Source organism: Schistocerca serialis, chromosome 8, assembly GCF_023864345.2.
Source record: "Schistocerca serialis cubense isolate TAMUIC-IGC-003099 chromosome 8, iqSchSeri2.2, whole genome shotgun sequence".
NCBI classification, from domain to species: domain Eukaryota; kingdom Metazoa; phylum Arthropoda; class Insecta; order Orthoptera; family Acrididae; genus Schistocerca; species Schistocerca serialis.
The window spans coordinates 253,313,111-253,326,767 of record NC_064645.1 but is presented as its reverse complement, the minus strand read 5'-3'; the positions used below and the strand labels follow the sequence as shown (position 1 = coordinate 253,326,767).

The window sequence follows — 13,657 nt, the reverse complement described above, 5'->3', positions numbered from 1 at the left end:
ACGTAGATGAAACTAAGGAATTCTGGTATATAGGCAGCTAAAAAACCAGTTGCGGTGGTAGCAAGCAGGACATCAAAAGCAGACGAGCACTGGCAAAAAGGGTATTCCGAGCCAATAGAAGTCTACTAGTATCAAACTCAGGCCTTAATTTGAGGAAGAAACTTCTGAGAATGTACTTTTGTAGTGAATCATGGACAGTTGGGAAACCTGAACAGAAAAGAGCTGAAACATTTGAGATGTGCTGTACAGACGAATGTTGAAAATTACGTGGACTGATAAGGTAAGGAATGAGGAGGTTCTCCACAAAATCTGAGAGCAAAGGGATATGTGGAAAACACTGACAAGGATAAGGGACAGTTTGGAAGGACATCTGTTAAGACATCACGGAATAACTTTCATGGTACTAGAGGGAACAGTAGAAGGTAAAAATTGTAGAAGAAGACACAGATTGGAATACATCCAGTAAATAATTGAGGATGTAGGTTGCAAGTGCTACTCTGAGATGGAGGTTTGGCACAGGAGAGGAATTCGTGTTGGGCAGCATCAAACGTCAGAATACTGATGACCTACAAAAATGATATTTGTCGTACATTGTACACATGGCCTCTAACGTTTATATGCACGTTGGTACAGTTCAAAGTAGGCACCATTTGTAGCTCCATAGGTATCGAAACAGTACACCACTCCGCCGGCCGCGGTGGCCGAGCGGCTCTAGGCGCTTCAGTCCGGAACCGCACGACTGCTATGGTCGCAAGTTCGAATCCTGCCTCGGGCATGGATGTGTGTGATGTCCTTAGGTTAGTTAGGTTTAAGTAGTTCTAAGTTCTAGGGGCCTGATGACCTCAGATGTTAATGCCCATAGAGCTCAGAGCCATTTGAACCATTTAGTACTCCACTCCTTGACACATGTTCATAAGCATGACAGGTGTTACTACCTTTACTGTGGCGCAGATCCGTTGTCTCACATCTGCTGGATCTCCCCTTGGTATGTTAATAATGTCCCTGAAAAACCCCAGGCACTGAAATCAGTGGTGTCGGATCAGGAGACTGAAGGGACCAGGCAATGCGATTTCCTTCCGATTCAATGCTGATGAAAAGTCTCACAGAATTGTGGTAACATCCCCATGATAGTGGAATAGGGCACCATCCTGCTGGAATATGACGTCAGGAGGCATCTGTGGAACTATATTGTTCGTCAACACATCAAGATGTGGTGCCCAGTCACTGGTGTGTGTGTGTGTGTGTGTGTGTGTGTGTGTGTGTGTGTGTGTGTGTGTGTGTGTGTGTGTGTGTGCGCCATGCAACTCGCCACTTTCTATGAAATGGTGAGGATCATATCTTGAAGAGAGTCTATATCTATTGCGTATTTACCCAACAACACAAAATGTCGAATTCTTTCGTACAAGGATTTGTTCGTGTATACCTGAAGCTCAGACATCCTTTACTTTCACACCAGACTCCAGCCAGCTACCTTCATTAACAGAAACAGTATGTGTTTCAGGTATGGGAAGTTCCTCAAGATGGCATTCGAAAGCTGTTTGCTTCCAGGTCACAAAGAATATAACCAATTTTTCTACCAGTGATGGTCAAATTTCATGTGGATGTTAGCGATAGACGTCCATTGTGGATGAAATGAGGATATGAAGCAATGTTACTGATGAAAGTGTCGCTAAAGCAGAGTTACTAAACACAGTTTTCCGAAATTCCTTCACCAAAAAACAGAAAGTAAATATTCCAGAATTCGAATCAAGAATAACTGCCTAATATGAGGACGTAGATATTCTCGGTGTAGTGAAGCAGCTTGAATCACACAATAAAGGCCCCAGATCCAAATTGTATACGAGTTAGGTTGTTTTCAGATTATGCTGGTACAATAGCTCCATACTTAACAATCTTAGATCATACAACTGCTCGTAAGTCGAAAGATCTGCAGCTGAAAACTGTAAATTTGCGCAGGTCGCACTAATGCTCGAGAAAGGAAATAGGTGCAGTCTGCTGAATTATTGACCCCTATCACTAACGTCGACTTGCATTAGGATTTTGGAACGTGTACTGTGTTTTAACAATATGAATTACCTCGAAGAAACGATTTCTTGACAAATAGCCAAGGCGGATCCAGAAAATATCATTCTTGTGAAACGCAACTAGTTCTTCATTCTCACGAAGTAATGAGTGCTGCCGACATGGGATCTCAAAATGGTTCCATTTTTTTTTTTATTTCCAGAAGACTTATGACACCATTCCTCAGAAGTGACTTCTAAGCAAATTGCATGGCTACAGAATATCTTCTCAGTTGTGAGACTAGATTCGTGATTTCCTGTCAGAAAGTTCACAGTTCGTAGCAGTTAACAGAAAGTCAGCCGGCCGGAGTGGCCGAGCGGTTAAAGGCGCTACAGTCTGGAACCGCACGACCGCTACGGTCGCAGGTTCGAATCCTGCCTCGAGCATGGATGTGTGTGATGTCCTTAGGTTAGTTAGGTTTAAGTAGTTCTAAGTTCTAGGGGACTTATGACCACAGCAGTTGAGTCCGATAGTGCTCAGAGCCATTTTGAACAGAAAGTCATCGAGTAAGACAGAAATGATATCCGGCATTCCCCAAGCAAGTGTTATAGGCCCTCTGCTGTTCCTGATCTAGGCAAACGATTCTAGAGACAATCTGAGCAGCGTTTGTAGACATTCGCATATGATACTGTCATTTACCATCTTGTAAAGTCATCAGATGATCAAAAGCAATTGCAAAATAATTTAGACAAGATATCTGTAATCTGCGAAAAGTTGCAATTGACTCCAAATAACGGAAAGTGGGAAGTCATCCACATGACTATAAGGTATCCGCTAAATTTCGGTTATACGGTAAATCACACAAAATTAAGGGCTGTAAATTGAGCTAAGTAATTACGGATTACTGTTACGAACAACTTAAATTGGAACAATCATGTAGCTAGTGTTGCAGGGAAAGCGAAGCAAAAATTACAATTTCTTTGCGGAATTCTTAGAAAGAAACTGCAACAGGTTTACTAAAGAGACTGGCACACTATGCTTGTGCGTCCTCCTTCGGTGTATTGCTGCGCGGTGTGGGATCCGCATCGGATGGAAATGACGGAGGCGTCATGAAATTTCACTCACCAACTTTCTCCAAAAGAAAAATATTTTGTTGGCACCGAAGAGCACAGGGAGAAATGATCGTCATAGTAAAAGAGAGAGCACAGTTTGCACTTACGAAAGATTTAAGTGTTTCTTCTTCCCGCGCGCTGTCATGGATCGACAGGGAACTAACTAGTAGGTCGTTCGATGATTCCTCTGCCAGGCACTTAACTGTGCATTGCAGAGTAATCATATGGATATAGATGTTAATAGCTGTTATGCGATGAAAGTGTCTATAATGCTTCTTAAGTATCAGACTAGTGTTTCGTCGCGTAACATCCTCTATTAGTCAAATGTTATTATTAAATAATTGCTGTTAAACAATATGACGTTGTCTCCTAGGTTACTTGTCATCACTCCTGTCTTTGATTTATGATGGTTTTGCAAAATTTGGAACTGAGCAGCTTGTCCTTACCATTTACCAGCCATACTATTTTTTTATACTTTGAACTTTCATCATTTCCAGCCAGGAGGTATATATCTGTCAAACTTTTCCCCTTCCACTTCACTCATGTACTGTCATCATCTTTCACTTTTCGTTAATAATGCGTGTATATTTGAAATATTAGCTGACATCGTGGCATTCACCTTAATCTCTTTAGGAAACCGAAAGTCTGGACAGCTTAAGAAGATCTGAACCGTACTCCACATGGTTCTTCTTCTTCTTCTTCTTCTTCTTCTTCCTTCTCTTTACACTGCACTAGGTTACGAAATGAATAGGTATTACAAAGTTATCGTAACAATTCTAGTTGACTCCGCACTGGAATGAACAATTTCAAAGAAAATTGTTGTAGCAGACAATATTTGGAATATACGCTGCAGACAATTGGATGTTAGTTGTCGTAGTCATCGATTAATAGTTTGGTACAAGGTACTTAGAACTGGTGAATTGGATAAGCAGAATTAAAAGATCAATAACTACAAAAAGTTTCGACAATTTTAAAGCTTATTTTGTGTAGTTTCAAAACATGTCACGCATGATGACCATCGTCACTTGGATATTGTCATACGCACGGCGGGTAATAAACGACGGCACGCTTGTTTACTATACGACAAACGTGCGCATGCTTGGAGCCAAGCCCATCACCTCTCGTTGCGTCATGCCAGCCGACAGATGAGTAACGTGATGAGAAACTTCCCGGCAGCGCCGCCAGGGTCGCGGTTGCTCTGCCGCGCTCGCCAGTCGACCTAGCGACATGGCCACAGGCGGCAGTGCGAGAGCGGGTAAGTGCTGCCAACTGCGACAGCTTCGCGCGCCGCTCTATTTGAATCAGTCGTGTGACTTCACTGTCGTCAGTGCTGAAGTACCAGTGCTATGGTGGTGTTACAATGCGACTAGGATTGTGCCTTGTGCTACACGATTGTCGTACACATGTGTAGATAAAAGTTGCAAAGCTGTCGTCATGTGAAAGATGACAGTGTACACAATACCAGCTACAAATATTAGCCAACATCTCCTTTTTGTGTGACAGCGGTATACAAAAATAGGTTTACGACAGACCATCTAGCTATTTCTTGGTTTTATATTAATAGATTTGTCATCCCGAAATAAGTGTGTGTACTACAGCGAGTCTGATTTGATGTATAACTAATTTGTGAGAGACTTTGCAAGTGACGCTCACCATTGACAACTGCAAAAAATCGCCAGAAATTGAAATTGCAAGCCTAAATAAGCAAAATAAATTAATTAAATAAACAAAAATGACGACCTACAAAAAAGAACAATAGTCGCTAATTGTTTCCAGTTCTTTGCACAACGGAGAACTACGGCTTGATATTAATTCGGAAATGGTTAACGCTATTAATAAGAACTTAAAAATTTGTTTGTTGGTATTACATTAAAATGTGCCGCTTGAGTGCTTACAAGAAATTACGAGCGGAGTTTGATTTATAATTATAAGAAATTACGAACGGATTTTGATTTCTAATTATAACACTTAAGTGCAATACCGATACGTACTGTCGCCCTTTAAAAACTAGTCACATGTGCAAAAGTAATTATCTTATTAATAAGATAAGCTTTGTTAAATTCTTTCATACATGCAAAATAGATGTAGAATAGATTACTAGTTGCCTTGTCGCTAATAGATTCTCAAACTGTGGTTCGCGGCCTTTGTAATCGGAATTCCTTGTGGTCGTTTAGCAGCATTAAGGGTTACGTCTCGTTACAATTATCGCTAGGGTTCGAAGAGGCGGGGAGGATGCTTCATTTGTGACGAGTCATCGGTGTCAGACTCTTTCGGATCTCTAGACAGTGTACTACTGCTCGGTGATGTATACAAAACCTCTGCACAAAATATGCCATTGATGTCATACAAGAAACATATCAAACCTCCTGGAAATCACATTAAAAATGTTTTTCTGTCTGTGGTATGTCGTTATTTTTCGCGTACTCTTAAACGTTATTGCGGACAATATCATCTTCACAATTACAACTATCGTCATCTCATACTTGATTGCCAGCTATTTTGAAGTTGTTACGAATATTTTAAAACGCCACTTTTTTCTGCGGAATCCCATGTCACAGACAAATTAAACATGTTGCATCCGAAATGTTTTTCTTGGGTGAAACTGTGCGCAAGCTATTAACAACCTGTGTGTTGTGATATCACTTCCAGTGGAGCAGTCGAACCAAGTGAAAAATTACAACCAGGCAATTCGTATATGAATCTGTAACACATTTCCTTTAAGAAAGGATACTGTAAAGCTTGCACACTACTGTTGCCAACGACGAAGCATTAAAAGGACAAACATTTAAAAATCAATAACGTCCTCTAATTCTATGTAATTATTTTATAGAAGAACTGTTTAGCTTATCAATGATATTCCCTGAAATCATTCATTCACATATTATTGTAAGGCTAATTTTTACGGTTTCACCTACAGGACGTATCTCGCTCTTTAAAACATGATGATATGTTCCTATAGCCTTTCAACGGCTTTATGGTTGCGAGTCACATAAGAAACACCTGCAATTGTCGTGATTTATTTAGCAACACTTTGCTAACAAATTCAAACTACGTGTAGCTTTCATTTTTTTCTCCAGTGGATTTTATGTTTATTCATGTGGAAGCACTTCCTACCATACAACATACTTATGTGCCATACAATATAAATCGCTTTTTTCACGAAGTTTAAAATAAATGGCTTCCATTAACTTCAAATGTTAAAGATACATAGTTACTCTCACGCAAAATATCTTCCCAAAAATGGCGAGAAGACTCTGCGTTCAAATACCGTGGCAGCAAGTTGCAGACAAGCGGCAGTTCGCCCGAAAGTTCATGGAACAGAATAGCTTCTCATGTGCATGACTGGCTTGAAAAAATTTGTGACCGATAGAAGCCTGAATCTGTTATTGGACGGGGAATGTTAAACAGAAACAAAACTGACATACCGTAATACCAAGGAAAATCTTCGAGGGGGCTCTATTGTCCACAGAAAAACACATCACTAGATGACTGAGCGAATGTAGAATGATGTAATAATTCATCATTGTGAACCAAATGACAATTATCTTTTAATATGAAAGAAATCCATGTTAATTTTGCAGAAATAACCCGACAGTGTCAGATTACGTCAGTGGTGAACTTCTGGGGGCGGTAGAATCTCTTAAATATGTAGGACTAACATTACGAAACTGAACGAACCAATAGAATCAGTGCAGTAGCAGGAAAGGCTAATGAAGAACTTGTTGGTAGAAATTTGCATAATGAAGAAGGCTGTTAAGCTATTGCATACAACATTCTAGTGCGACCTGCTCTAAGAGAAAAAAACAAGAAGATTGAATGTCCCGACTAGATAACTGCAGACGTAGTACAAGCTATGATTGGAGCAGGGCCGAGGAAGGAAGAACGGTGGCCATATTTAACGAATAATCCTAGCACTAGCCTGTCACGTTTAGGGAAACTTTGGAAAACCTAACCCGACAGGACAGGATTTGATCCCTTTTCCTCCCAAATACTAATTCACTGTCTTAAATACTGCTCGTTCTCACTCCTCTGCAAGAGTTCTCGGACCCGTCTAATGTCGGTTTGAATATAGTCGTCGGAAGAATTCAGAGACCCACAACTCGGATAGTAATAGGACACTTTTTAACACCACTCCAATCAGTATATTAGTCCAGTACTCAACTGTGGCGCTACTAGGGTGAACAATGTGATTGAAAGAAACTGCAATAAGAAATTAAATTACAGTAGTGTTCCTGACAATCACATAATTTGAACCTGTTTACAATCGACTCATCAACAAATATCTTGATTGTTTGTCGGCGTGTTGTAGTAGATGCGAAGTCATGTATTGCGTACTTGTTCCATCGGCTGGAACTTTGACCTGTAAAATTGACGTCTGTTGATTTGCACTTCACAAAAACATTATAATTCGTGTGAGTACTAAAATGAAATAGACTACAAAAAAAGAAAGAAAAGTGCACCTGATCGAATGATTTTTTCCTCGAAAGTTTACTATGGTGTCAGTTTATCTTTTTTTTAAAAAAAATTGTTTATGCAAAAAAAGTGACGAAATTGGGTTGTTGTGCAATCATCCAAACATGCAGTACTTCGACATATTTTCTGTACTTTTCGCGTTAGATTCACACCTAACGTTAATTTGTAGCTCATTGCGTGTCAGACAACTAATATAAAGGTTCTGTGTTGGAACTGTGTGAAGTGTGTTGCTGGTAGTAAATGTGGATTTCACTTCTGGCAATAATATAAATGTGTGAAGAATGCGGAGTTAAGCAGTAGTCCTAAAGTGATTGCTGAGACGGTCTTCGTTTGTTTAACGGAATAGTGGGATTCTGAACGTTGGACTACGTGACGTCAGTTGTGAATAAGGCTATACATGTATGGAGATGGTCGATGGTAAATGTTAATTGTGTGAAAATTTAAGGAACGTATGAGAGGAGCCAGGGAAATATATGGGCCAAAGATTATGGATCATGTATATGAAGTGGAGGAAAGTTAAAGGAGCGAATCGTTTTCGTGCCAGTAGCTGGAAGAGGTATTTGTTTCTTTAGAGGAATAGAGCTTTCTGTTGAAGAAATGGGGAGTAAATAAGGAATGGGAAGAATGTGTGGGGCTCTAAGGAGTACATGTAAGGATTGGCAAAAATATATTTCATCTTGTCAATCTAGTTCTGTATTATCTTGGGATCGAGGAGTCTTGAAGGTGGTGTATCTTATTGTGTGAAGACAATGAATGGGAACTGGTGGAGACGTTTCACAGGGAGCTTCATCAAGTGATGTGCTGCTGAAGCTCGTGCATTTGTGGGATGCTGCAGTTGTCAAACACGGCGGTGCTGATGCCTTACATTAACTGTGAAGAGAAGTGCTATTGGTTAGGTTTAGAAAACAGGTAGATGTGGCAGTCGGGGTCTGATGAACTAGGGTGTGGTTGTAGGGGCGTAGGTGGTGGTGGTGGTGGTGGTGGTACTGGGGATTCCCATTTCATTGGACGGGGAACCAATTAACAAGCGAAGACGAGGCTGTGATGAGCTCAAATGACTCAACTAGAGAATGATAAGAGACGGTGCCGTATAACGGTGTAGCTGAAGACCTCGGCAAAGATAGAAACGACTCCCAGGACGAACGACGATAGTGACGGGTTACAGTGACAGAAGCTGACGGGAAGAAAAAAATACTATCAACCGGACGCCACAGTCTTGAAAGTGGACTAGACGGAAATTACAGCCATATGATCGACTTACAGGATGACAGCTACTTTAATTCCGTAACTGCGTGCATAATTCGAGCTCCTTAAAGCCTAGAAAAATCGTTTTGTATGTTCAGATATCACACACTCTGGAAAGAAATTGACTGTAATTTACTGCAAAAATGCACATTTCGTTCGGAACGGTCTCTTGTAGGACATCTACATCTGTACTCCGCAACCCATCTTACGGTAAGTGGTAGAGGATACTTCTGATACCACTATCTACTCACCCCACTCCCCACACTGTTCCTTTTTCCATTCGCAAATGACGCGTGAGAAAAATGACTATCGGTAAACCTACGTATTCGCTCTAATTTCACGGATTTCCTCGACGTGGTCGTTTCGCGAGGCGTACGTAGGAGGAAGTAATATGTTGCCCTCCTCTTCCTGGAACGTATTCTCTCGGCATTTAAACAGTGAACTTGTCCGTGGCGCGCACCGCCTCTCTTGCAGCGTCTGCTACAGGAGTTTGATTGAGCGTCCCCGTAATGCTCTCCCGCCGGCTGGACGATTCCTTGATGAAACGCGCAGCTCTTCTTTGCGTCTTGTCCATCTGTTCTATTAGTCCAATCCGGTAAGGCTCCAAAACCGATGAGGAACATTGAGGAAACAGTCGAACAAGTGTTTTGTAATCCACTTTTTCGTGAATTAATTATATTTCCTTTAGATTCTTCCAGTGAATCTCAGTCTGGTATCTGCTCTTCCAAATGTTTGATGTGCTCATCCCGCATTAGGTCGCTCCAGTTGGTTACCCCTAGGTATTTCAGAGCGGTTACTGTTCCCTGTGATACTTGACCAATAGTGTAATTGTACAGTAGTGGATTTCTTCGCCTATCTATGAGCAACACGTTACATTCGTTTACGTTAAGGATCAACGAACAGCCTCTGCACCAATCGTCGTTCCTCTGCAGGTCTTCCGGCAGTTCGCCACAGTCTCCTGGTGTTGATGCCTTCTTATAGACAACTGCATCATCTGTAAACAGCCTCATGGAGCTTCCGACGTTTTTAGTATATGTTAATATTTTAGTCTGTGTTTCAGTACAAAGTATCCGTTTATAGACTTGCGATTCGTGAAGACCATGGTAACATGGAATGATTACTTAGTTGTATTTTCTTGGGCTCTAGCTGCCCAGCTATTTAACAAACTACATAGTTATTTAACATGTCTTCTAATTAAATAATGATTTGATGTGTTTACAGTGAAGTTTCGATACGTCTCTCTGTTCTTAATTACATACTTTAAAAAAAAAAAAAACTTCAAAAAGCCAAGATCGTTAATAACTTTTTTATTTAGATGATCGGTTTCGATAAGATTGTATTACCATCTTAGGATCTTCAGCTTTACAGTTCATACAATCTCCCCCATCTGCGTTTTGTGTCGTATCGTATCACAGATGTATGTGTAAGGATCGTGTTACACGTTGGATGTCGGCATGTCATGATTAAAACAACTGATCATGATATGCAGACATCCAGCGTGTTCCACGTTTCCGATGTGGCGGTTTTTGTGTATCATCAACATCGACAAGTGCAATGAATATGGATGATACGATACTCTATGGTATTCTGCGGTCTGAATTCACTCTGTTATTTAGCAGTTGCATTGATTTGGTTTTGTAAATGATACTGACAATATTATACACATGTATAATGCATTACTCATACTACTTTTCCCGGATAATTATTTTGTTCAAATTGCACAAGAATTCCACCTGACGTAGTGTACTAATGTTGACTGTAAGCTGTGTCCATATCACTAAAATTACAGATCGTACATCAGAGCTTCATAATTTTTTTGTCTTCGATGGATTTAATTATTCTTAGCAAATTGATCATGAAAAGGAACCACAGAATACCACCCGCACACAACACTGACGTATGCTACCAGAAATATTTTTCTCCGTGATTCGTGCGTAGTTTAATTTTGGCCACATACATCAACAATGAAGTCTTGTTCAACAATAAATACCATCAGCACTGTTCTTAGAAAATGCAGTCTGATTCGATTAATTTTTTCTTTTATAAATAGAGTTCAGTACCACCGGTGTACATTTATTTCTTACACATCGGAATGTTGAAAGTTTGCAGTTTCAGGTAATTTAAATTTGCCACTGTAATAAAAGTTAAGATGGCGGCCAACAAAAGATAGAGGATTTCTTTTTTAATTAAGATTTTCCTTTTCCCAATAAATCATTTAAATCATTTAAATTGATGCCACCAATAAAAAAAATATTAAATTGTTTTGAAAATAAGTTTGACACAAACTCTTGCTATTTTCAACTAGAAGTACAGATGAAGTTGCTATATAATCGCAACTAACAATGGCTGCGCTTCTTGCAGCCATGATAAAACAATTAATACAAAATTATAATTAAAACAGGAAGTGAATTTTCAATAATTAATCATAAATAGTTTTAACGCATTTGGTTCTATTTGTTTTTACCAGCAAATCAACATAAAAGTACAATAATTTTACATTAAATGTTTTTCATTTAACATATCTCAAATCGATTCGCGTCTTGCGTCGGCGATGTACATCAGAAGAAGACGACGAAAGGGTACAAAACAAAAGAGAAGAATGACATAGATGAACAAAGAATGTAAGACAAATATTGTCTCTGTTTCACATAATTATCATCTTTTAAAGAAATAATTACATAATTGAATGAATATTATCCACACATTCATATTCCACTCGTAATATATATATATATATATATATATATATATATATATATATATATATATATATACATACATCGTGGATGTTATACTGATATGACGCGATCCAAAGCGCAGATGGCGGAGATTGTATGAATTGTAAAGTTGGAGGTTCGAAAATGGTAACATAGTCTTACCGAAACCAATCTTCTAAATAAATAGTTTACTAGCGATGTTGGCTCTTTGGAGTTTTCCAGAATTGGTTATCCTACAGATCGCCCCAGTTCTTGCAATGTTAGGAATGTACACATATTTTTATTCCAAGTTACATATAAAATCATTATTTTTTGGTGTGACAAGTGTTGTGCTAATGATGTTAATAACTGTTAATTATATGCCACCTGTAGTTATTCAACGGAGAAAAATAAACAATAGCGTTTAGGTGTTAACACTGTGGACAAATAACCAGTTCTGAATAAATGACAGCCGATGGTTTCTTCTTCTGACAACAGTTGACTAGTGTGCGTCTGTGAAGTTAATAAAGCAATGTGGTTGCTGTAGCACGGTTTCTTTACATCTTGGAATGTGGAGATCAATGTCCGTTTCTTGAAAATATTTTGCAATGTTGGAACTAATATTTTTTGTTTTAGTGCATACAGGAAATATTTATTGCGAGCGGGGAAATGAGAACAGTATACACCTACAAGTCTCCGTAAGATTATCATTCACGTCGGAAATTATGGAACTTCAACAGACTGAATCTCTCGTATGACAGTGAATGAATCTTTTCGACCGATCAAAAAACGATTCTGTCTGCCGAACCGTATCGAAAAAAAGCATGATAATTTGGTAAAACTAGAAGAAAACTTTGACTCTGTCTCTTGCCTCTTCGCAACTTATAAAGCGGGAGTCAGCTGTTCATCTGAATAATGACTTCTTACCATTTATCTTTCAATAATGTTTGATGAAACTTTACCGAAAGAGAAATTAAAGATAATTATATTTTGCGCTCTGGAAAGCTTAAGTTATCAAAAGTCGAAATTACAGAGTCTTCATATTGTCGAAGGACGTTATGAAATTTGTACTGACAGTTCCATGTTGCTCTGTAGTTGAAACTGGCTTGAAGGATATCATTATAATCTGCGCAAGGGAAAAGCCTTGTGTGTCTTATAAACTACAAGAAATTCAGTCTATTGTTGCACTTCAGCCACTTTAGACAGTGATATGGTAATGTAGCACCAACGTGAAAGACGACTGATCCACTGTTTTGCAATTTAAAATAAACCACTAGAGTACTAGAGGATAAATAATTTCAAAACAAGGCACCGTTGAAGAAAACATCGAATTATTTGACAGTCGTGTATTCAAAGCCCAGTCAAATGCTTCTTGCCGTAATTAGCGGAACGGCATTTGATTTCAGCTCTGCATGATGTTATGCAAAAGATTTTGCCGTGACATGCATTCAGAACTCAAATCACAAAATCAAGAAATTCGTCCCGTCAAAAGAGTCGAATTCGCAAATCGCGAAATGAGGTGACAATAAAGAATAGTTAGAAGAGTTCCACCTTAGTAGCTATTTTTATTTCTGGCATCTGAATTAGCCTTACTCGCGTCACCTTTCAGCAGAATAGTTATAGCGAAAGACAAATCAGACGCGCGCTGCTCCAGTGACCAACCGTGAATCGAATGAGTGATAAAAATAACGAGGTGTCAATTAAATCTACGACTTTTTTGCTTTAAGCAGGTAATATTTCGGACAGAATTGGTAGTATTCTGCCGAAATTCGGTGTAAAATGTGATTTTCGACCTTCATATGAGATTAGAGCTTTTTTAGCTTCTGTAAAGAATGAGCTTCGGTTGCAGATGTCTACCGTATACTGCTGAGACTATCAGGACTGTGGAGGGCTGGTGTACTGAGCATAAACGTCACACGCGCTTACAATAGCCGAGCAAATCTGCTGTTGCTGAACACTGTGCCTTGGACCCGGTCACCCTGTGGAATATAATAAACCGAGGTTCTCGCACGCACTTTCAGTTACTGGCAAAGTGTTACTAGGGAATTTACTGAGATGAAATCAGATAGCGACTTCAGAAACAGAGACGAAGGTTTTTGCTAAAATTCTGCTCGGAATCTCTCTCTCTCT

General features: G+C 39.4%; 1 protein-coding gene across 1 annotated transcript in view; it reads left to right on the top strand.

Annotated features, from left to right (window-relative positions):
* The first annotated feature begins 4,298 nt into the window (after nt 1-4,298).
* Nucleotides 4,299-13,657, top strand: part of LOC126416507 (uncharacterized) — a 431,842-nt gene continuing 422,483 nt past the window's right edge. The window contains exon 1 of the mRNA XM_050084248.1: nt 4,299-4,368. Coding sequence (XP_049940205.1) covers nt 4,341-4,368 — 28 coding nt within the window. The 5' untranslated portion in view covers nt 4,299-4,340. The remainder of the gene's footprint in view (nt 4,369-13,657) is intronic.